This window comes from Primulina tabacum, chromosome 10 (genome assembly GCF_025594145.1).
Source record: "Primulina tabacum isolate GXHZ01 chromosome 10, ASM2559414v2, whole genome shotgun sequence".
Classification (NCBI taxonomy): Eukaryota; Viridiplantae; Streptophyta; class Magnoliopsida; order Lamiales; family Gesneriaceae; genus Primulina; species Primulina tabacum.
The window spans coordinates 4593363-4617459 of record NC_134559.1 but is presented as its reverse complement, the minus strand read 5'-3'; the positions used below and the strand labels follow the sequence as shown (position 1 = coordinate 4617459).

Here is a 24097-nt window from a genome sequence, read left to right as displayed (position 1 = left end):
TCGATGTTTTTTCATAATTTCAAACTCATAAATAATGGAGTTAATAATAAAATTTAAGCAATCTGTTTTAATGTGGATTGATAATAAAAAAGTTTTCATACTATTAATATTACTAAATGGTGTCTGATTTTATGTGAATAATTTATATCATATAATATATTAATCGAATTAATTCGTCTCACGAATATAGATTCGTAGTTCAAAAGTTTTTTTTAAATTTTTTTCTTAAAAAAACCCAAAAATAATATAAGTTTCATTTAAAGAAAAATGGAATAAAAAGCAGCTGGCTCAAAGCCGCCCCCATTTGTCAAAAATAAATCGTTTTTTGTATGATCCAATCCAATATCATAAAAGCGTTGCCACTTTCCTTTATTCTCTCCGGTTCTTGAATCTTAAATTATTTCCAGTTGATTCAAAGTAATCGCTTTTTGATTTTGGTTTGGCCTCGTCAACGGAGGGGACAAAGCATGCTCTCTATAGCTTTTTGATTTAATCGGGGATTCATCGGCGGAGAGGAGGTTCGAAGACTTGAAGTCGATTATAGTCTGTAATCTAATGGCTCCTCCCCAGGATGTAAAAGCTGAGATACAAGTTAACGAGGATTCAATTTCTCAGCGCTCCATCTCCAATGTACTCTTTATCATCGGTACTCTTTTTGCTCCTAGTGTTTATTTATTCCAACAATTATTTTTGTTCGATTTTTTTTCTCAAAATGTAGCATATTGATTTCAATTCTGTGTTTTTGCATGTTTGAACCGATGAAAATGACGTACAGCTATGCAGACTGAGGCGTCACCTCTAGTGAATAAGTTCCAGCTCACCGAGGACCTTGATTCTGTGTATACCTTCTTTTTGATTGATTTATTCGTTAGTTTCTGTTGTTTGGTTGAATTGGAGTTGAATGTTAATTCATTTCTTTGTCTGCATGAGGAATAGGGAGTTGGTAACTTGTTGATCATTTGTATTAGTTGATAATCGATGTGAATTTATCAGTTTAAGCTTACTGTCACAAGTTAATTAGTGTGGGATTTACACTGTATATGAGACCGTGGGTTTGATTATTTGAAAGGTGATTCTTTTTTTTTTCTATATGTTTTATTTTCTATTAAACTTTACAACAGTGATTGTTATTTCTTAGCTCTGGAAGTTAATTCACCAAAGAGTTGCTTTTCTTTTTCCTCCTTCCATGTCTTGAATAATGCAGTTTTCCAAAGGGGGTCCCATGGGTGCGGTATCATGGTAAATACAAAGATTTGAGCATCAACATTGTTTGCCCTGGAAAAGACAACACATTGGGTCTGTATTTCTTTTCTTGATGTAGCTTTTGATCATGTTAGTGTATGTTTATTCTTGTGTAATTTTCCTCTTTTTATGGAATGTGTACTGGCACCAAATATTTTTGGCTGATACTACTCTTGAGTTTCCTGTTGCTAAGCTCATGAGCTATTTCTTATTAGGTGTTGACGGAGTAGGTACCGTGTCTGCATCCCTCCTGACTTATGCTTCAGTTCAAGCATTTCAGCCAGACATTATAATAAATGCAGGCACTGCTGGAGGGTTCAAGGTATTTCAGATAAACATTTTATGTTTCTCCTTTATTCCAATTTTCAATCTGTAATATTTGAATCTCACTTTTGACCTTATCAAGGTTGGTCAGTTGCTGCTGATATTTTTACGCTCCACTTATATCTGTAGTTGGGTGTACATGAGAGTGTCTTCTCTCCAATTTCATTACCTTTATATATCTTTCGACTCACTGATTCGGTGCTTGCTAAGTAAAAAATTATTTCTAATATTCAGAAATTTAACTATGTTTTTCAATTGTAAGGAATATGATCAATTATCTTGCTTGATGAAATTTTGTACTTGTAATTTACTTTCTTTGGCATAGATTTGTCACTACATAAAGCAGCTGTTAAATTGTTGTTTCAGATTTTTGATTTGTATGTTTCTGAAGGTGTAAAGGGAAACTCAGACGTGCTCTCTATGTAGAGATCATGTAATGCCTCTCAATTAATTTTGCATTGATATCTATAACTTACCAGGCAAAAGGTGCTTGCATAGGAGATGTATTTCTTATATCGTATGTCGCTTTCCATGACAGAAGAATTCCCATCCCTGTAAGTGCTCTGCATTCATATTTTACCACTTATATTTTTTCCCTTTTATTTATATTATATGAACATGGTGGAATATGGTCTCCCTTTTTGGAGATAGGGTGATTGTTTCCCTATCTGGTTAGTTTACTAGTCCATGTATCAGAATATTTCGTTTCTAATTCTTATATTCTTGTGGTAATGTTTGGTGCTTCACCTCTTTACCAGTAATGAATGATTTCGGTGTCATGCTTTCCCAAAATGATTAAACCTCCAAAGATTTTGATCTCTACTACATGGTGCAAACATGCGTGACTAAAGGGGTATATTGATCTATGAAATTAAGACAAACCGCTTCAGTGTTGGCTTTGAGATTAATATTTCATATCGTTGCTTGGATACCAATGCCAATTAATTTCCACGTAGCGAGTTGGAACATGAGGTATATAATTGGAACACTGTGGAGCGAGATGTAATTTTTTAAACAGGCGGTAGTGCTTTTTTATTAAAGCTCTGAGAATGGATGTAAATAATTTTTTGTTTATTGCTCACTTTCTCAATCTCTGGGGATGGAAATCAAGGAAACCTTGACCTCGTGATCAATGATATAATGCAATGCTGCTGTTTTCTGGTTGCAAACATGCGTTAGTAGTTTATGGACAGTCAGTTATTGTGTTTCCTGAATGAAGAAGTTTAATTTCTGCATCAGATCTTCATGAGCCTTCTGTTTTGCCTCCAGGTGTTTGATCTGTATGGTGTCGGCTCTCGTCAAGCATTCTACACTCCCAACCTTGCGAAGGAGCTGAGCTTGAAGGTTATTTACTTTCAGAAGCTCATTTAATGATCATTTTGAACCCCGAGTACTTTTTCCCTTGTTTCTTTTCAAAGTTCCTTTATATCAGAAGTCTCAACTACAAATGTCAGTCTCTGATTAAGATTGGTAATTCTTCTCTTTGGCATGTCTCTGCAATGCTTAAAGCTGTATTTTTTTTATTCAACGGTAAAACATCTTATGGACTTGAATTTTCGATCTAATGGAGTAGCAGATCTTTCCTTACATGTTTGATGGTAGTAAAAAGTTAAAGTTGTTTAGAATTTGTCTCTGCTTATCTTGATCTTTTTTTTTTTTCTTGCTTATCTTGATCTTTGATTATGACTCAAGTCGATGGTATATATTTATATTTCCAGTATGTCGTGAATGTACAGGAATTGAGATTTGCTTGCTCGTTTTTGTTTGCTGACTTTATCTTTGCATGCATGAAATTTAAAAGATGCAGTGTAGATTTTCCCCTAAATGGTCCTCTCTAATCAACCATGAATATTGTGCTTGATATTACTGTGTTTGTCACTAACGTTATTTATATGAAAAGCATGTTAGAATAATATCGCTGCAGTTAAAGTAGTATCTTTTGTATGTTTCAGGTTGGCAAATTGTCTACTGGCGATTCTTTGGATATGTCCACAGTGGATGAAGCAGCAATCCATGCAAATGATGCAACTGTTAAAGATATGGAGGTTGGTATTACGTTTTGAGCTTATCATGTTGCTTGATGTAATATAAAAAGAGTGGTTCTGCAAACTGAGGTTATTGCACGCCAGAAAAGACTTGAATCACATGACACATCTGTAGCAATTTTTTTTTTAACTTGGACATCTGTAACAATTGAATCTTCTAGCTCTCACGTCAACCTTGCTCAGTTCATTTTCACAATCTTTCTCTACGTCCTAACTGATTCACATCCTTTCGTCCACTTGAATTTTGTCAAAAATAGAATCGTATTATTTTGAAATTAAAAGAAATCTAACCTCCTATTTGTCAAAATATTGGCGCAAATAGTATACACTTCTTTATGCTCAATTGATGCAAAGGACATCGTATGTTGATTTGTCATGCATAATCAGGGAGCTGCTGTTGCTTATGTAGCGGATCTCCTGAAAGTGCCTGTAATATTGTTAAAAGCTGTGACTGATATTATTGACGGCGACAAGCCAACAGCTGAGGAATTTTTGCAAAATTTAGCGGCAGTTACCCTGGCACTCGATCGAACAGTCACCCAAGTCGTCGACTTTATCAATGGGAAGAGTTTCTCAGAAATTTGATCATCTCAACAGGAGCGAGCACATGCAGGTCGTTTATAGTATAAAGATGCTACTAAATTCATTAGCTTTTGCTATGTAACTAGAAGGTCAAAGCAAAGTAATTTACGCATCTTACTTCAACCTGCACATTTATGCTTGCGTTTTGTTTTGTCTAAATGTTGCACTTTCCTATTTGAGTCAGATGATTGTGGGGAATCCATGGACCATGTGAGACTGTTTGCTTGACTTTTTAACTTGTACATCGCTCTTCTGGATGACAGCAACATAATGTGCCTAAAAATTTGTTGTTACATTTGATCCGAGGTTGCATCAAGATATGACACCATAGTTACAATTGAAACAATGCTCGAGTTTGAGGAACTCGATCGGACAACAAATTTTCTCTTGGTTTTGGAAGTTGAACCGAAACAAACACTAAAGAATTGGAAAAGATCTATAGTTTTGTGGAATATTGACTTATCGACCGAATTATCCGTATTTGAAAATTATCCAACATGAAACATGATCCTTGGCTTAACTCGGATTTCCATAATTGCGAAAACATAACTGCATCTTTTATCATTTGTAATTTGATGATATGATTTTTATTATCATTTTTTAAGTGTATCTTTTCCAAAAATGGGAAATAATTACCTAGTTCAGGAATTTATAAACTAAGTTATATTCAAATTTCAAGCGTTAAAACCAAGGCAGATGCACATATATTGAGTGGGACAATAAACATGGCAAGATTCACATAGTTGGAAAATCAGATACGAATTATGATTTTTTTTTAAAAAAATTTCTCCACCATGAATTAGCCCTTGAAAAACCTCAAACTAATCTACTTGGAGAGAGAAACCAAATGAAACAAGAAACCAAATCTTAAAATATATATATTACTTGTACATTAGTTAAACAAAATAAAATAGATTTCAAATGATAAATTATTGAGATAATTTTAAATTCATCAAAATTAACCTAAAATATGTCTTGTTTTTTTAAAACAACAAAAATACATTTAAAATATATAGATTTGAAATCAATCAATCTAAATACAACATAAAGATATACTTAAAGATATAAACTTAAAGTCGATGAATTTAGATTATAGTTTTATTGTTTACAATACAATAATATATCAAAACTTAAATTCACATTTTACTAATTTACATATTAATAATATAAAACATAATTAATTTCAAATAATACAATTATTTAATAAATTTCAAATTCATCATAATTAACATGAAAATTGTTATATAAACATATAAGTCGTGGATATAAGTTCCGGATTTGAAATTTCTAATTTTACTTCTCTAAACAACAAAGATACATTTGAATTTCATGGATCTAAAATATCAATCCAATCGTAAAAAAAGGTCGAGAAAAATTTAGTGATCATTGATTTAAAATTCAAGTGTTTCTTACAGAAAAAATCCATAATCTAAACCAAACTACCGCACATGCAATATTTCCAACACAGTTTCTGGCAGAATTAACCCCGACACCCCAACATATCTAACCACCATATTTTAACACCGAAATATCAACCATGAGGCGTGCACCAAAACAACTAAATTAGTCTGCAAATGTTGACTACACCACCCCAGAAGGAAGGTGCATAAGAAGCTGTCCTCCCAAAGCGCTGCAAAATAACAAAATCAAGCACAATGAAACGATACAGCAACAGAAGACGCATATCTACACACACACACAAAATGCGAATACAAGGGCAGAAGAATGCACCTTTTAACGTAGTAGTAACAAAAATCAGCCAATATGAATGTTTGAACAATTTCCGAGATAAGAACCATTGGAGGCCATAGTCCATAACCTAATGCCACGAGCAGGTGACCACGACTGTCCAAAACCTGGCAAAGAAAAATGGGAAATTGATGGCAATGCTACAGCCAGATGACTAAGATTCAATAAGGTGGATCTTAACAAGAGGAAAGGTATGTAACTTAAACTACCATAACAGGGGTCAACATATTATGATAATTATATAGATGATTTATGATTAAAACAATACTTATTGTTGATGACATAAGCATATTATTTCAACCAATCTATTTCTATATTAGGATAACAACACCATTAAACACCGGAGTTCTGAAAATTTTAAAATGGATATGATATCTACATTCTCAGTAAATATGATTATGCTCATGCTACCATTGAGCATCTTCAAAACTCTCTTACAAATTAAAATTAATAATGGAATTTTAGAACATTGATTAGGTAATGGACGGTTTGTTTGTGTTTGTTAGCATTCTTCACTTAGCAGACTAGAGATTCTTAAAACAATTGTGTGTGGCAAAGTCTGTGAACCAACCTGGAGAACCCAATGAGCACAGCTCAGAAACCTTGCAACACCCAGTGCAAATACATAATGTGCTGTAAATGGTTCCACAATCTGTCATTGAGAAGTTACAATGTTATACAAGTACATGCACAATAAATAGCTAAATTTAAGATAGCAACATAAAGTATCATGCATGTAATACTGCAAACACAAGTTAAATCTACCTTGGTGTTTTGCATTACGCGCAGCTGGGGTAGCACAGAAACAGCTTCGAGGTAGACACAGAAAGCCCAAGCAATCCTGTTGGCAAAGAGATGCGATGTGGATGGGTGTACTACTAAAGCTAAGACTGCACAAGGAAGTAACTGCAAAGACATATAAGCTGTTAAAAATCAACTTTAGTTCAGATTTCCGTGTTCAACTTCATATGGATGTTAGAAATCACATAATATTTATTTATTTATTTATATAATTTGATTATGATTAGGTTATAGCAAAGAAAGTTTTCCTACCACATCTATCCATAGATATTTTAGCTATATATAAAGTGGTGAAGACTCAAGATTCTATTCAAAATTAAGTGAGGCCATTAGAATTTAGCCATTTTAACAGTCATGATGTAGACCTTTATGATTGCACTGCTTAAATCATATGTTTGATTGCATTTTTTCTTCACTATTTTATTTCTATTGAGTTTTCATGAGCTTGTGATATAGCTACACCTAATTCAAGACCAGTTGATGCAAGAAGCCAAGAAATATAAAGGACCAAGATCCCCCGTGAAATAGAATAAGCCAACTGTCTCACTTTGACTTTCAAGTAACTCTTGATCATGGTGTACTAATCTCCATAAAACTGAGAGACAAGATCAAAGCCGCAGAAGAAAATGAATAAGAAAAAGATGGCATCATTCACAAGTAAAACTCACCACATAATATAGAGCTAAATTGTCTTTCTCCTCCATGTAACTCGACCTCAGTTTAAAACGAATCATATAAATAACCCACAAGGTTGTGGCTAGTGTGGCCAAGTCAAGTACAGTGTGTATATCATATTCCATGACAAAACTGCAATACAATCTAACAGCCAAAAATATAGCTGTTAGCTCCTGGGATTTGAGTGAAATCCCTGCCACAATTTCATCAAAACTAGACGGTATGAGTATCAGAGAGAAAGCAAATCGAAGAGAATAATTGAAATGGACATTTACTTTTTTGTGGTAAAAAAAGATCATAAACACAATCCAAGGCCTCTAAATATTAACACGATGATTTTTAAGATTTGCAGTCTTTACTTTCCTTGATATTTAACATCCTAATTGATAGACAAATAGAGGTTGCAAAAAAATGAGGGCCTTAGTTACATCACACGACCTATATTTACATACAAGTTACTGTTCACTGAAAGACGAAAATAACTAAGCAACACAAGGACAACTGGAAGCTGTAAATCATTTTCCAATTATAGTCAAAATAAGGGTAAACCTCAATTTCAAACTTCACGAACTTGTTATCAGAAAGTCCAGAAAATGAAACGATTTTAAGAGAAATTAGTGTTTTTTTACTCATTGCAGTCGAACGGCGCTTTCAGCGCACAACTAGACCATAATACAATACCTTTTCCAAGTAAAAAGGGAAAAACGGGATTAAAAGTGCACCTTTGTCCTTCCAATACGAAAATACCAAGAAATGAATTATAACACCGGCAAGTTTCGGAAGAAAACCGAAACCCGTCAAAAGTTCAGCTATATCCCAATCACAGATACCATAAAGGAAACATAATCACCCCTCATCAGTAAAGTCCCAAACTTTTTTCACCCCTCGATCAATCCCACCAAAATTATATCCTAAAAACAGCGATTCCCACACCAACAAACACATAAATCAAAAACCACACACACACACACAAAAGAACCCATTACCAGCGCAAGTCTTCTCCTTCATAAGTTTATAAATAAGAACCAAGATTCCAATCGAGTGAACCGCCTCAGCAGCTACGAAGAGGTTATCGTGATCGTGAACAATTGCACGAAGGACAACGAGCGCCACCATGCCGCTAACGACGGCGAGAAATGCCTTCACCTTGGGCGGCTGCCGCCGCACCCAAGACGACACCGCTTTGAACGGCCCTCTCGTGGGCTTCATCTTCGGTGTGTACGTGTGGTTTTAGTGGGATGTCTGATAAATAACATATAATGTACAAAGTAGAAATTTGTAAAATAATTTTGGTAATTATTTTTTAAGAAAAAATAGTTGACATTAAGAAAAAAAATACCGCAATATATAAATAGAAAGGAAATTTTTCGTTCGACGGAGAAAATTTTGGTCAGGGGAAAGTCTCTGAAAGCCTGGAAGGAATTAATCTCCAAGGGAAAGGCGGTTTTTTTATTTGGTGAAGGTGTGAAAGTATCCAATAAAAATTGGGAACTTTTCTGAAAAAAAAATCTAATCTCCCCTTTAATTAGGTAAAAAAAATATTGTATCTTAATTATAATATGACAGTCTTACGGATTATATATGAGTCAATCTGAATCATATTTTAAGTGAAAATATCGAGTCGAATAGAAAATTTGTCTCACAAAATTAACTCGTAAGAAATTTTTATAAGAGTTTTTTTGTTTCAATCATAACAATTGTCTAGGAGTGTTCAAACTTCGGATAAAACCGAGAAAACCGAACACTGAACCGAAAGTCAAATTTTGTAATTCAGATATAAATATTAAAACCGAAGTTTATTTGGTTTAGTTTCGGATTATATATGTCAAAACCGGAAAAACCGAAAACCGAAATTTCATTAAATTAATAATTTTTTATATTTTTATTTATATTATATATTTTGATATGATATTTAGTGAATGAAGAACTATATTGAACGATTTTTAGTTGATTGTTGTTTGTTTAATTAATTTAGACCTTATATTTAAATATTTTGCTAAGAAAATATGTAAAAAGTTAACATATTATATTTTACAATATATTTATATTATTAATTTAACTAATTATACCAAAACCGAATTAACCGATCGAAATAACCGAACCGTTTTGGTAGAAAACCGAACTGAAGGAAAATGGTTCGGATATCGGATTATATATTTCGAAAATCGAAAAAACCGCAATAAAAAACCGAAAATCAAACCGAACCAGCCGATGAACACCCATACAATTGTCCAATTAAGTCCATATACAATCAATATAATAAGTTAATTATTGTAATAACTTATTGTAAAAAGGTTTTTATACTTTTTTAAAAAAAAATTCCAAAGATAATAATAGTGATTATTAGGTAAATATCCAATAATAATATAATAAAATGACATAAAATAGTGGATAATGTAGCATAGATTATGGTATTTGTTATATTCAACATCTACTAGAAACACTATTAAACTATTGGCAAAGACCTATAATAATTTTAAGATGATAGATTATTAAATTAATCTAATAAAATGTCATTTAAAAAGCAAAGTCATCCGTTGTATTATCAAGTGTCAAATGTATTCAATAAGTCGAAATCGTCTCTGTTTTATAATTTCTCTGTCCCTATTTAATTCATTTTTCTTATATACTAGAAAAATTGGCTGACAAATTGTTAAATGACGGGCCGAAAAGTTATATGTGACTAAGAACGGAGCTGATATTAAAGTACAAACAAAAACATTTTCACATTAAAAATAGGATTGATATCCCCTAAGAAAATGGAAATGATCCCTTCATGCTACAAATTTGTTCGTTATCTTGCCAAAAACTAAAATTCCACATTTGCTCCAATAAAGCGAAGATTCACCTGTTGACGAATGGGAGCTAATGAATGAACCAGAGATGAATTAGTTTCAAGTAGTCCACGAGGCCGATCTTTTCAAGACCGGCTGCTTCAGATGTTTGTCCTCCTCTAGCGCGATCATACCCAAATGAGATGGATCTTCGATCATCATTTTTGCAACCAAATAGCCGGCAATGGACCATGTTTGGTATTTTCGAGCCTGCTTTCCAATGTATCTACCATGCTTTCCATCATAGTATTCTGGCCAACCGTCTTTTGATAGCCTGGATTCAACAAGTTCAATAGCTCGTCTCGCAATCTGGGGTCGTCCTGTCTTGATGCATGCTGCGGTGAGGAGCCACAAGAGCACTGTTTTCATAAAAGTTGAGAGAGAAATTAGAAGATTGCCTCTTTCCTAATTCAACCAGGTAACTGATGTTGTAATACACCCAGTGAACAATGGCAGTGGTTAAGAATAATGGAGTTTCAAAGTATCATGATTCACCTCAAGATCCAAAATAATTGAAGACGAGCTCGGTTGAAAATATTTCAAGCTGAATTCGAGCAAAAAGTCATGAGCCATTCACAAACTTTTAACATATTTACTTAAAACTAGTAAATATATTAAACTAAATGGCCTCTTGAGTTAGAGCCACAATTCGAGCTTGTGTTTTGATAAAATTCGATATCAAGCTGGAACATAACTTAAAAAGACGGAATTCGAGCACAACCCCTGATCAAAATAGTTTTTGGAGTCTCACAAGAACATCAACAGACTTTGAGAAACTTGAGCTCAAACCAAAGAAAAGAGGGGAAAAAAAAAGGAAAATGCATGGTATTTGGCTTGGTTGAGTTTGTTGGCACCATTATTCAAAATTAGGAGAGTACCTGGCCATGATCCTCCATTATGGTAACTCCATCTAGTATTTTTAGGATCACATCCCGTCACAATCCGCCATTCATGACTCTCAATGGCAGGATAACAAACTTTAAGTGGCATATCTCCAACCAACTCCTCCCAACGTGATTCGATAAGATCCATAATTGCTGTAGCCTGCTCATGTGTCGCTAAAGATGAAAGTATTGCAATACAATTACCTAAACAGAACCAACGGAAATCCATTTTTGAAGGACCAACATTCCCAATGAAGTAGCCTCCAAGCATTGGCATGAAATCGAAAATCCATTCTGGCAGAGAATCAGGCATGACATTGAACTTGTTGACTGCTGTGTGGGAATACTCCTCAGTTTTAAATCGATATATATCATTAAGTTGCTTCATATCTAGCCAAAAGTAACTTCTCATGTGATAGCTCAAAGCATGTAGACGCTTAACAATTCTTTCTAAGAATTCCTTCCCTTGAGCATCATGTTTCAGTAAAACCATGGCACATCTCAAAGCCATAAAGAAGAGAGTTTGTATCTCGATCGGGTATCCATATACTCCCTACAAGAGTACATATTTGCAAACAATTATATAACTGGAGATCCTTAGGACAAAAAGACAGAAAAATTCACCAGATAAGAAAAGATTGGTTTTACGAAGAAATTGGCAAGAACCTAGTTACCATTATACATTTTCTTGATTCAATCCAATTGCATGGAAAAAGGCAGACATGTCATCTATCAGCTAAACTAAGAATAAAAGAACTAATAAACTGCCAAATTCAAGACAAACTGGCACTATAACTATGAATGATCTTCTTGAACACTGTAATTGAGCTTCATTGATTGTGTAATTCCTCCAGATTTCATAATATATACAATGGACAAAAAAACCCATATCACCATTAGTGACCTTCGTTATAGAAACAGAACTGATTATGAGATTCTTCAAGAATTCTAAAACAAAAGAAAATCAGCAACTCGTATGCATGAAAAGAAACTAAGCTAGGTTGATGATCCCCGTGTAACCAGATATTCAAGACATTAACCATAATTCGACAATGAAGTTCATGTGGCTGATTTTGAAGACTTCAAATTCTTATAAAACTGAAAAAGGGAGAGAAAAGCAAAATAATCATAAATAAGACTTATTAAAGATATGAAACTCACCATTCTGCGATCAATCATGCAGCAGCCATCAGCACAAAGGAGTGTTGGAAATGTATCAAATCCTTCTGAGAGGCATAAACTGAGTATCAGACGCATGCCTCGTTGGCATTCAGGCCTCTCAGCCAAGGAAGTGTCTCCAGTAGACTTTGTGTATGCCCTTAGTAAAATGATCCACCAAAAGCCAGAATCAACCGGAGCCACTCTTCCTATTGCACTCTCACCAAAATCTGCTATCAATGTCTCAGTATTCCTGGCGGGATCGTGCAAGACTTTAAAACTGGCAGGCATCACACCTTCCCCAAGTTGGAACCTATCAATTTTTTTTTCCCATGATTGTAGCCTAAGAGTTTTGAGGATAAAGTTCTTTACTATTTCAGGTTCTCCATTCATTAGAAATGCCAGCGCGCTTGGAACAAAATCCCTGACAAATACCTGCACATTAGAAAAATTAAGGAAAACCTTAACAAGTAGCTGGCGTTGGAGAACTTTTAGATGGCTTTTTGCAACCCAGATGATCTTGCTTGTTATATGGTAAGAACAAAACTGCTTAATATACAGATTGTTCGTGGTTCTTCTCCAGCCAGCTGTTTCATGCTAAACAGGCAAGTAAAAATCATGAAAATTATAGAAATTAAACCTACAAATCCACCAAAAATATTGCATTTCAGAGTAAACAGTGGGTGCATTCAATAAGTAAGTACCATGGTTTTAGCTATTCACCTGATCATAGTTGAGTTTCTCATCAGAATTGTCAAATGCAGCAATTGTTCCAACAGGTTGGCCTCTGAAGTACACCAGCGATCGCCTTAGATTTTCCCAAGCCTCTGCTATCATGGGGTTTGGCTCGCAGCTCATCCCAAAACCATACTGGGACAGCGGAGTTGTGTATCCGGACCTTTTAACAGGTGAAAACACACTGTCTAAATTGTCAAAAGCTCGATTGAAGTTCTCAGCTCTAGAAGGGGGATGAGGTGAAAGTCCCATTGGCATCTCAGTGAGTGACCGTTCATCAAATGATCGTTGTCTTTCTAAATTCAAATTTTGTGGCCGGTCGGATAACTTTGAAAAATCAAAATCTTCCAACTCAACCACGCTGCTTGATGAATCAACAGTCTTGATACAACCATTTTGTGATACATCGGTGGAAAGGTTTGACAATCTTGAAAGAGTGGACATTCTTGCAAGCTCTAAATACCTGACTAAAAATTTCCTACTTGCAGGTTAAAATTTCGATCTGTAATGTGCATTTATCAAGATCCAGCTAGGTATTACACAAATACAATTGTGCAATCCCCCAACCCCACAAGCACCACACACACACATATCATGCAGTATCAACAAACACGGACAAGTCTGCCAAAACCCATTAACAAAAACCATGTTCCATCTCCAAAACCGAAGAACACTTCCTTCATTTTAATTGCTAAATTGTAATTAAAAAATTGATGAACAAATGATAATAACGTTAACCTCGTTGCTTTACTTTTCAGATTGATGATCAACTATTTTCTTTTCGACCCCTCATTTTCTTCCTCTTTTCATCCGTACAGATTCTTTTATAAATCATATCATAAACAAGAAAATATGCAAATCCACGAAATTCCACAGAATTAAGAAACGGCGAGATAAAACCCACCATCCTGCGTCTCTCAAATCCCCTAGATAATACCCGTCTGTCTACACATGCATGAATCAGAATCGATTAACTAATGACACATTAACCCGGGCAAAAAATTTAAAGCAAATAAAACACATACACCCACCTTAGTTCCCAGATACTTACCACGTTCGTATCCGATGACGAAACGTTTCAGAGAAATAATACACACAGATCACAGCTTGCCCTCGAAACACCAATATCGGTTCAAAAATGTGAAGAAGAGTATGACAGATATACGTGAAGAACACGAGGTTGGTCACATCAGGAAACAGAAACACGCATTTATGAGTGCCCCAGTATGTGCGTGCGTTATAAAGCTGTCACACACTACTCACGGAGAGAACATGAACGTATAGCGAACAAGAAACGCCGAACGAAATTCTCTTCCTCGGCCTCGGGTGCGTGCGTGCGTGCGCAGCGCAACTGTGTGGGGGCGCTCGCGTATGAGCCAGGATTGGGAAACAGAGACTCGAGCTTACCGGCAATACTATTACGCAGGGATGTCAGATTGTACACGTGTTCGCTTCACAGAGTCCTACACACATATATAATATACGTATAATGAAGATCTTAGACTAATTAATTATTATGTTTTCATTATAGACTAATTAATTATTATGTTGTTTAAATAATTAAGATGTGAATTTAATTATTATTTCATAAGAGGATTTAAGAATATATAGAGAAAAAACATATTAATAGAATTTATGAGGTATCCTAACATCCTTGATTCTTCATAAACGGCTTTATTACATGCTTATTTATATTTTAATAATTTTCGATATTAGATACCGCTTGACTCGTGGAATAAGACGATGAACGATGAGCTAATAAATTGAAAAATACGAATAACAGAGTTGTTTATTTTCGATTATTGTAAAACTTGATATAAATATTAGTTGATAAAATGTTGTTGAATATCATCTTTTGCACCGAACAGTACCTAAATGTTCAAATATAATTCTCCATTAGATGTTTATGTTTCCCTTTTACATAAGGATTATAAGATGGAGAATTACAAAAATGACTTTTAAAAAGTTTTTAAAAAAAATTTGATTTTTTTTTTTATTAAAACATACGAAATATAGGATGGAATATGCAATGTGTAACTTAGTATTTTATTATGATGATTAGACTGAAGTGTTGGAAAACATAACCTTATGGTTGAGGTTTTAGGTACAGGCTCCTCCATTGCTTTTAGCAGAAAGAAATTTGTTGTAAAATGATTGATATTGGCATGTATTACCTAAAAATGAGTGTTAGAAAATGCAGAATATCATTTCCTCGTCTCATGTATGAGATGAAATCATCTGTTTCATTTAATGTTTCAAATATGTGTATATTTTAATCAAATAAGTTTCATTTAGAAAAAAATATATTAAAAAATAAATGTACGAAACAACTTACATGAAGAAAATAGAATAAATCACAAACAAAATATTTGATTTATATTTTTTTAAAATATTATAAATCATAAACATATTGTTTTGAATATAATGTTTTATTAGTGATTGATGATATTTCATTTGTATATAGTGTTTTGTACGTTTAATTTTTAATAGGAATGTAATCGAGTCGAGTCGAGCCGAACTCTTGAATGTTTGAGCTTATCAACGAACATATTCACGAGCTAACGAGCCGAATATTGTAAAATTTGAGTTTGGTTCATTTATCTTAACGAGTCTCATTAAACGAACTTTTATCGAATCGAGCTTCAAATAGTTCATTTACATCCCTATTTTTTTTTTATAATTTGTGCAAATATAACTTGTTTGGGCCAAATGTAAATACGGGTTGGAGTACCAAGTGTAGCATATGATTTCGTAAAGAGGTGAATCAAATGTTATGTATGTTATTTATTCTATTTTCTTTATGCATAGTGTTTAATGCATTTATTTTTATATTTTTAAACGAAACTTATTTGAACAAATTGTAGTATGATTTGGAGCATCAAATATAGCAGAAATTTCCCTTCATTTTGCGGAAGATGATTACCAACGTCGGTAGAATATATCAAGGGATTGTTGATAATTTGAAGACTTTTTTGAAGTTTTATTAAAATTCAAAATTTAATATGATGATTTTTGAAAATATAAAATACAAATCGATTATGGCATTTCATTAAATTTAACTTTGATTTCCGATTTTACAACTTAACTTCATATCAAGTGCTTTCTTAATATTTAATGTTATTATTTGATTTATTTTTAAAAATATTAAAATTCCTCACTTCTCGTAAATATATTTATGTGAATATATTGATTTTGAAATATATATATATATATATATATATATATATATATATATATAAAATAACAATGACGCTCCTCGTTATTTCTCATAAATATGCGAATGTATAGATTTTGAATAGTATTTGAAAAAATATCAATATATTTGTATATGTAATTAAGTAATAATTTATATTGAAAGATATAAATATGAATATATATATATATGATTTCAATAAAGGAAAATATATTCTATAAATTTAAATCTAAGTGATATACAATAATTACGAACTATGCAGTAAATAGTTATATTATTATTTACAAATTGTTGTAATTCATTAAATAAATAAATATTATCAATAAAAATTAAATTAACTATTTGAAAATTAATAAATTATCTTGAAATTTGATACAATAATAATTTGTTACGGAAGCAGAAAAATATACAAAATCATTGGTATAATTAAATCATTTGTCAACATATTTAAGAAAAATTATTTAAGATAGAAAAGATAATTTTACTTAAATTAATTTGAACAAGTCTCATGTTAGACAATATCACGAATGTATATCATTGGACGACTGAGTGAGAGATATGACTGACAAAAGTGACATGTGAAATAATATCATATGAATTTTTGTGAATGAGTGTTAATATTTTTTATATTTAATAAAGAAAAAATGTTAAAAAATAATGTATATTTATATTAGGATTTAAATAATCATTCGATGAAATATTAGATATTTTAGAATTTTTTTTAAAAAAATGGAATGAATTTATCAAAAAGTTGAGTTATATAAATACTCACTTTAAATCTTTACATTAGTTATACCATTTTATTTAATTTTGATTATGATTTTGAGTTTTAAATTATTTTTATATATTTAATTCTAAATACTGTATAAAATATTAAATAAAATATAAAATTTTAACTAATATTCCGTCTTCTATCTTTTTAGTCAATTTTCGATATATTGACTGTCCTTAAATCAATATTATTATTATTATGATTATTATGTATCTTAACTGAACTCTAGTACTGTGGAGATCCGGACGCAAATCTTCTTAATCATCTTTGGGATTTAATTATCAATTAAGATAAACAGGGTCTAAAAATTTTTATTTTTAAAAATTTAAGTGCGAAACATAATGGAATTTAACTAATATACATATCAGTATAAAAGTACAGTAATGTACAACAATTATTCAAACTAGTCTAAAGTTCAACTACTAAGTTTCAAGTATTAAACCGAGTCTACAATAAGTCCGGAATCACCACTCTAACTCATCTTCTTTCATCATCTTCTTGACCCCGATCATGTCTCACCTGTTGTCATGCACACATACAAAACAAGACAACAGCCGGATACTCCGGTGAGAATAAATCCCAGTATAAAACATGGTAGACATGCATGTACCCAATATAAATCATAAAGCATACTATCATGCATAAAATCAATAACAATAGGTTTCATAGTCTAGGAAACCCAATCAAAATAAGCATGAGTAACAATGGATATCATAATCTCTGAAATCAAAATCAAATAAGCATGCAACTCAATTCAATTCATATCTTGACTCGACTCGACTCTAACTCTAGAGATCCCGGTGTGAATAAGACGTCACTGTCTGTCACCTACCCTCCCAATCGGGGTAACTGTACGTCTTATTCCTAGACTTCGGTCATGTCTGTATCGAATGTCTACAATCGGATTGAATCTGATCCGAAGCGTCGATACCACCAAACGTCTAGTTTAGCAAGTATGCCAATGACTCTCCTATTTCAATGCTTGAATATAAATCTATAAACAAGACATAATCAGAATCAAATATCAATAATAAATCTAGTATGTGATTTAGGGAAACTCCAACCAAGTCTGATTCGAGTCGTATCTCCCGAATTCACATGAATTATACCTTTCTTGTCGTTTGAATAATTCGAAGTCTCGAAGTAGGGATATCGAACCTGTCAATCCAAATCTGAAATGACAATGTTGAGATGCACAATAACAAATCACAACTCAAACTAATACTAGTACGGTTCAATATCAAATCTGGATACAAGTCGACGTTATAACGGCATAGTTTCTCGGTACCGATCAATTCAAATCTCAACATATACCTCCTCAACTCATGGTCAATAACATAACCATTTCAAACTCTGAAAATCTGCATAATCTCATGCACATATATGCTTAAATTTCATAACAATTGTATATGACATCCGATAATCGATCCGTTTACGATTCTACGACGTCTATGATCTCAAGAACATATAATCACAAACATATCTGAATTTCCTCCACATGTCAACTTCAAAACATGCTGAAAAGATATAGAAAGTATATCTTTTTGAAGCCCTTGTCAAGAGGAACAAGAATCTCAACTTGGATTAAAGTTTGGATGGCTAATTCTTGCACAAGCTCAATTCTAAAATGAAAGAAGCCTTTCACCTCTTTTTGGAATAGCTCTTGGTTCTCTCATCAGGAAAATGAAGAAGAATGACTCAGCCCAAGTGTATATATATATGCCATGTGTCAACATAAGAATCAAGGGTGGCTTTCTCGCACAGGGTACCGCGGGTGCGCTTCTCCCGGACCGCGGGTGCGCTTAGCTCTCGGCAACCCTATCAATATCCTAGCATCGCCGACCGCGGGTGCGGTAGTACTACTGTAGCAGCACCGCGGGTGCGCTGCTTCTGGACCGCGGGTGCGGTGACCCTACTGTAAAAATGGCCAACTTCCGCGGGTGCGGTCCTTCTTTAGGCGCGGGTGCGCTCGTGCTACTGTAATTCTTCCACAATTCATGAGCTCAACCGCGGGTGCGGTCCTTTCCTTACCGCGGGTGCGGTCCTTTCCTTACCGCGGGTGCGGTCTATATTTCATGCACCACTTCATAATCTCATTTAGTGCTTCTCATTACATGTCATGCATACTCATATCTTCCGAATATCACATCAATGAAGACTAATAAATCTCAAGCCTTACAAGTACAAATATTTTTTAACATGTTCTGAAAAATCAATATTTTGGGCACAGCTGCTTCCCATTCTCTACAAACCTGGAAAACCATAAAAGAGTTTCATGCAATTCCACAAGTAAAATATTGGGACATGATGCAGCAAAAGACTTGCGTTCAACTCCCGTGTATCTATTGTACTTGACACTTACATCCCCTACCACATGCAAAAATTACATGTCAGGAAGACAAGTGTCAAATTCCTTACATAAAGGGGAGGTGAAAGCAAAAAACCCTGCAGCGAAATCAAGGAGTCCTCCAACCTCAACCCCAGCCTGCTGAACCAATTGTGTATAAAGTTTGCGTAGAATAAGAAAAAAGAACAATTGGAACATGGAAGGACCAAGATAGCAATATTCAGAACTTCTCATCTGCTCATTCCTACCCACACATCCATGAGTTTGCAAGGCATAGTTACCAAATGTCACATTCTTGGGATAAAAATATCAGGGTTTCAGAGCTGATATTGTCAAAAGCAACAGATAAGTTACATTTAACAATTCGTAAAGACCGTTTAAGCACGAGACCTCCACAGAAACTCAATTCATCAATGTTATAGAGTATTCTAAATTTTAGTAAAGTGATCATGATCAGGAAAACAACACAGTGCAAAAGGCAATAGTTTGCACAAAAAGTAGCAATGAGCTAACCTTTTAAAGCTCATCATTCTCAAACAAGTCCTCGAATCGAAATAAACTCCAAGAAAAATCTGCAAGTCAACTCAAAGCAGGTGCGAAGTTGATTGTGATTGTATTTTAAGGGCAGAAAATATCAGATCAGAAAAGTTCAACAAGAAATTGAAACATTTCCCAATTTAGAATGATTCATTACTCACCCCAACAATTAACTGAAAAAGTCCAGAACAGGACCCTTGAGATTTCTGTTAATAATGTTACGTCTCAGACAAATCTACAGCGAGACAAATCTACAAACACAACGTGCAATAGCTATTCAAAATATGATCTTTTCACCATTAGAATCTTTCGGGTATCCATTATACTCCAACTTTACATTTAAAGTAGCACAAATAGCCCTATATTTCAACCTTAATGAATCCATAATATCAGAAACTGACTCATTTTCTGGGTCAGAAATTGGGTACTTGTGAAGCAACTTATCCATCTGCTTGATGGTCTTCTGGATCCTGACAGAAAAGCAAGCTGGGTCAATCCGGATTGCGGAGTTCCAAACATTAATGCAGCCTCTGTAAAAGCCCAATTCCTCGCCAACTTCAAATCCGGTTTTCATACCCACTTGACAGCCTTCTTCTTTTCCGGAAAGCAATCCATCTGCATAGCCTTCATTATAGCCTTCTTTGAAATGGGTTTCTTCTAAATTAAGAGAGGATTCGAATATGTCCTCAATGGAGTCCATGAAATCGTTGGATAATCAGACACGTTCCCAGGTCTCAAATTGACTTTTTGGTTATATTTTTCCGTGCAGTCACGCTTCAGAAAGACGAGCTAGATAAAATCCTATATAATTAACAAATGCAAGTAAAATGATTAAGCAGTACAAACATAAATACCAACATTATCAGGATAGACAATTTTGTCATTATTTTTCTATAATAAGTGCCACATAGCTTCAAATAACATAATTAATATCTTCCAAAAAGCCATAAGCAACAAAGAGCAGCAATTGCTTTTTCCTCTGTGTGTGTCATATGTAGCTATCTAAGTGGCAAAGTGCTTTAAATTTGAAGGATCTGATTTGGATTTGATTTGCATTTTAAGTCGACACTTAGTTTTATCAAACACAATCATAAAACGGAAGGAACACTAAAAATATTCCAATCAATGAAATACGAAAGTAATCCAATCAAGTTGCAAAATTTTATCCTGGTGGTCTCCTGTTGAACCATGACAGAACACACTTTATTCGCTATGTTATTCTAGATTGAATTGGATATATTCTTTTCGGAATTGTTGAGTTTTTTAGTTCATGTAGACAAGAAAACCGAGTTTAGTCACAAATTTAGGGTGGGGGAGACAAACAAACAAACAAACACAAGCTCAAAGCACCCACGTCCATATGCAGTCAGAATGATTTCATACCCAAATTCAAGGAAATAACTTACAACCGTTGTCAGTTTGGACTTAACAACTTACATAATTAGACAAAGGAAAAAAACATTACGGGGTTCGTGTGAGCCGTATAAGCATGCGTGAGTTCCAATTTTCATAGAAAAAAGGAACCCAACAAAGTAATCAACTCCCAAACACTAGATTAAGAGCAGAATGAAGCCTAAAAACAGATCGGCTTACAACTTAATACACAACACTCCCAAGACCTTAAAGAATCGACATTTTTCACATCAAAATCATCAAAAGGATTAACAAATCAAACCCAGACAAGTAAAGGCAAAATATTATGTAAAAGCAACGATCTTTACCACATCCGCCTTTTTTAAAGCGGAATGTGTGTGAATAATAATAAAATGAGTTCGTTTAGACTAACTCAAATTAAAAGTGCTGACTACATTTTTACCACTATTTTATGACAATGAGATTCAAAACCCCGAGGCAAAAAAATGGAATTCAAAAAAAAATTAAATCAGCAAGCAAATGACCGCCCAGCCATATACCTAACAGTTTATAACATTTAAAATGTGTGAGGGCAAGGAATGTAAGCTTTCGAATAAAATCTGGCAAAAAATGGAACTACAAATAAGAATGGTAATTAGCAAGCATCTATGAAAGATGGCATCCATATGCTGGGCGAAGAAGTAAGAGAGAACATATGCATGTCTTTATAATTTAATTTTTGGAAAACGAATCTGTACGAATACTAAGACAGCAGATGTGTTCAGCCATCTCAAAATTAAAAGTGTTTGCATCTTTTTTAAGCTGAGGTTCCCTGTTGTATAGCGATGGACTTCAGACCCCGATGGGTTCACATGACTTTAATGTTAACAATTTACAGCAGGGATTCAGCGACAACACAAAACATTTCAAGAAATCAGAAAACCCAAACAAGCACAAGGAATTCCTAAGCTAGGAGGTAGTGTTTAGACTGAAATTTTCGAGTAGCAGAGGCAACAAAAGGAAAACATCTGAAGACATCAGAAACCCCAAACAAGAGCAAGGCAAAAGCAGCAAAAGAAAAACATTTCAAGAAATCATAAAACCCAAGCAAGCACAAGGAATTCTTAAGCTAGGAGGCAGTGTTTAGACTGGAAGACAACAAAAGGAAAGCATCTAAAGACATCAGAAGCCCCAAACAAGAGCAGGGCAAAAGCAAACGAAAGGATGTTAAAGAAAGCTAAAAAACCGAGACAAAAACAAGACAAGAAAAATAACCAATCAAAAACAAATCAGCTCCAGAAGGCAGATTCTGATGTCTTAAGTTAATGCCCATGTTGAATATATGATTGCCATTTTTTTTTGTTTTAAAAAATGACTAACCAAAATTTTACATTTAATTTTTCGAATGATAGCCTATGCAAGGTGGTTATGGAATTTTCATCTATTTCGCCTAGTCAACAGCCACATAGTGATAATGGAGCATGCGATCCACTGAGAATATTTCCATCCTACATGTAAAAATCGACCTATTCTATGAAATGTTTTTTTTATTTTCTCGTTTCTATCAAGATGGTCAAAATAAGGCAACATCATGAGCTAGACTTGTAGAGAAAGCCCATGTGAGGTCAGATCAACTAATCCTTGTAAACCAAGAACAAAAGAAGAACTCACCCAAGATTGTAAGGAAAACCAAAAAAAAAAATAGAAGAAAAACATAAGTAAGAAAGCTAACACAGTAGGTGCTTTCCAATGGCAAGATGGGGAACGTCACGCAGCAGAGTTGGCGCCGAAGGAACTGCAAGAAGGAGGAGGCGAACAACAGACCAAGCAAACCTTCTTTGTTGACCTTTGCTCGCTGCCACGGTGGGAAGAAGAAAACTGAAACTCCAAAACAAAGCAAGACAAGAGGAAAACGAAGAGGCGGAGAAGGAAGCAAACCCTCAATGTAACCTGCGGTTCTGTGCTGTGGTGATGAGAGGAGCCGGTGCTATTGTCCCTGCTGTTGTGGTAGAAGAAAAGCTCATCACACGTGTTTGGGCTTAATTGGCCCAAAACTGGCCAGCAACCCAAATCCACTCTAAAATCAATGTACCCAAATCTGTAACGAAAATTAACTAAATAAATTTTAAAAGTATTTTTTTTATTATTTATTTATTTTTTTAATTGATATATCAAAATTGCAATATAGTCACTCACTGTTTCGTATAAATATATTTTGATCCATATTTAAATATAAATCAAATGAATTATGAATTATAAAAAATATTATATAATCACGCAACATGTGCATCGATACACAAGTATATATACCAATATCATGTCTGCTTCGTTGTCTTCTTTTGACTGCGCATTTTTTATTTTTGAACGGTGGCATACACTGTTTATGAGCCATAGCCAAAGATAATAGGTAAAAACTTGTGTGAGATAGTCTCACGGGTCGTATTTTGTGAGACAAATATCTTATTTGAGTCATCTATGAAAAATTATTACTTTTTATATTAAGAGTATTATTTTTTATTGTGAATATCGGTAGGGTTGACCCGTCTCACTGATAAAGATTCGTGAGACCGTCTCGGAAGAGATCTACTCAATATATTATTCTTTTAACTTACTGAACTACCAATACATAATTTTTTGTGTTTTGTGTGTTAATTTCCAAAATTACATAAAAGAATAATTCATGACATATTTAATAATCACTTGGTTAAGTTTATATATTGAATTAAATTAGAAACGTGTACAAATATTAGTTAATGAATTAATATGATCAATACGTTAGCACTCCGACGGAATATTTGGTTGAACATATATCCAAAAAAAAGTAGTTTGATGATTAAAAAGTCAAAAAGATATGGATATTACACTA

The 24097-nt window shown here is 33.8% G+C and overlaps 3 protein-coding genes across 6 annotated transcripts; 1 reads left to right on the top strand and 2 right to left on the bottom strand.

Moving 5' to 3' along the window:
• The first annotated feature begins 363 nt into the window (after positions 1 to 363).
• Positions 364 to 4435, top strand: LOC142505817 (5'-methylthioadenosine nucleosidase-like). The gene is made up of 8 exons (XM_075618930.1): positions 364 to 646; positions 776 to 839; positions 1205 to 1296; positions 1458 to 1564; positions 2046 to 2120; positions 2836 to 2910; positions 3519 to 3611; positions 3999 to 4435. The coding sequence occupies exons 1-8, from the start codon at positions 556 to 558 to the stop codon at positions 4194 to 4196; spliced, it is 795 nt and encodes a 264-aa protein (XP_075475045.1). The 5' UTR covers positions 364 to 555; the 3' UTR covers positions 4197 to 4435.
• Positions 4436 to 5558: 1123 nt separating this feature from the next.
• On the bottom strand, positions 5559 to 8672 carry LOC142505758 (uncharacterized). The gene is made up of 6 exons (XM_075618866.1): positions 8405 to 8672; positions 7412 to 7611; positions 6708 to 6848; positions 6514 to 6594; positions 5925 to 6049; positions 5559 to 5823 (listed from the first exon to the last, which is right to left on the bottom strand). Exons 1-6 carry the CDS (start codon positions 8625 to 8627, stop codon positions 5775 to 5777), a joined length of 819 nt encoding a protein of 272 aa, XP_075474981.1. The 5' UTR covers positions 8628 to 8672; the 3' UTR covers positions 5559 to 5774.
• Positions 8673 to 10104: 1432 nt separating this feature from the next.
• On the bottom strand, positions 10105 to 14407 carry LOC142505893 (putative alkaline/neutral invertase B). 4 transcript variants are annotated; one of them, XM_075619038.1, is made up of 5 exons: positions 14055 to 14407; positions 13018 to 13492; positions 12298 to 12729; positions 11131 to 11689; positions 10105 to 10611 (listed from the first exon to the last, which is right to left on the bottom strand). In XM_075619038.1, exons 2-5 carry the CDS (start codon positions 13471 to 13473, stop codon positions 10313 to 10315), a joined length of 1746 nt encoding a protein of 581 aa, XP_075475153.1. In that variant the 5' UTR covers positions 13474 to 13492; positions 14055 to 14407; the 3' UTR covers positions 10105 to 10312. The 4 variants fall into 4 exon arrangements, with proteins under 4 accessions (XP_075475153.1, XP_075475152.1, XP_075475151.1 ...); XM_075619037.1 differs by having other exon boundaries at positions 13018 to 13507; positions 14081 to 14407; XM_075619036.1 differs by having other exon boundaries at positions 13018 to 13496; positions 14081 to 14407.
• Between the last annotated feature and the right edge of the window lie 9690 nt (positions 14408 to 24097).

What these genes read in the sequence shown, in the direction of transcription:
- LOC142505817 (XM_075618930.1), top strand. Translation starts at nt 556, where the DNA reads ATGGCTCCTCCCCAGGATGTAAAAGCTGAGATACAAGTTAACGAGGAT. An exon ending in ACAGAAGAATTCCCATCCCT is followed by an intron (nt 2,121 to 2,835) that starts GTAAGTGCTCTG and finishes TTTTGCCTCCAG; the next exon opens with GTGTTTGATCTGTATGGTGT. An exon ending in CAACTGTTAAAGATATGGAG is followed by an intron (nt 3,612 to 3,998) that starts GTTGGTATTACG and finishes ATGCATAATCAG; the next exon opens with GGAGCTGCTGTTGCTTATGT.
- LOC142505758 (XM_075618866.1), bottom strand. Translation starts at nt 8,627, where the DNA reads ATGAAGCCCACGAGAGGGCCGTTCAAAGCGGTGTCGTCTTGGGTGCGG. An exon ending in ATTTAGCTCTATATTATGTG is followed by an intron (nt 6,849 to 7,411) that starts GTGAGTTTTACT and finishes ATGTCTTTGCAG; the next exon opens with TTACTTCCTTGTGCAGTCTT. An exon ending in GCGTAATGCAAAACACCAAG is followed by an intron (nt 6,595 to 6,707) that starts GTAGATTTAACT and finishes TCTCAATGACAG; the next exon opens with ATTGTGGAACCATTTACAGC.
- LOC142505893 (XM_075619038.1), bottom strand. Translation starts at nt 13,473, where the DNA reads ATGTCCACTCTTTCAAGATTGTCAAACCTTTCCACCGATGTATCACAA. An exon ending in AGAAACTCAACTATGATCAG is followed by an intron (nt 12,730 to 13,017) that starts GTGAATAGCTAA and finishes TCTAATGTGCAG; the next exon opens with GTATTTGTCAGGGATTTTGT. An exon ending in TAATGGAGGATCATGGCCAG is followed by an intron (nt 10,612 to 11,130) that starts GTACTCTCCTAA and finishes TTATGAAAACAG; the next exon opens with TGCTCTTGTGGCTCCTCACC.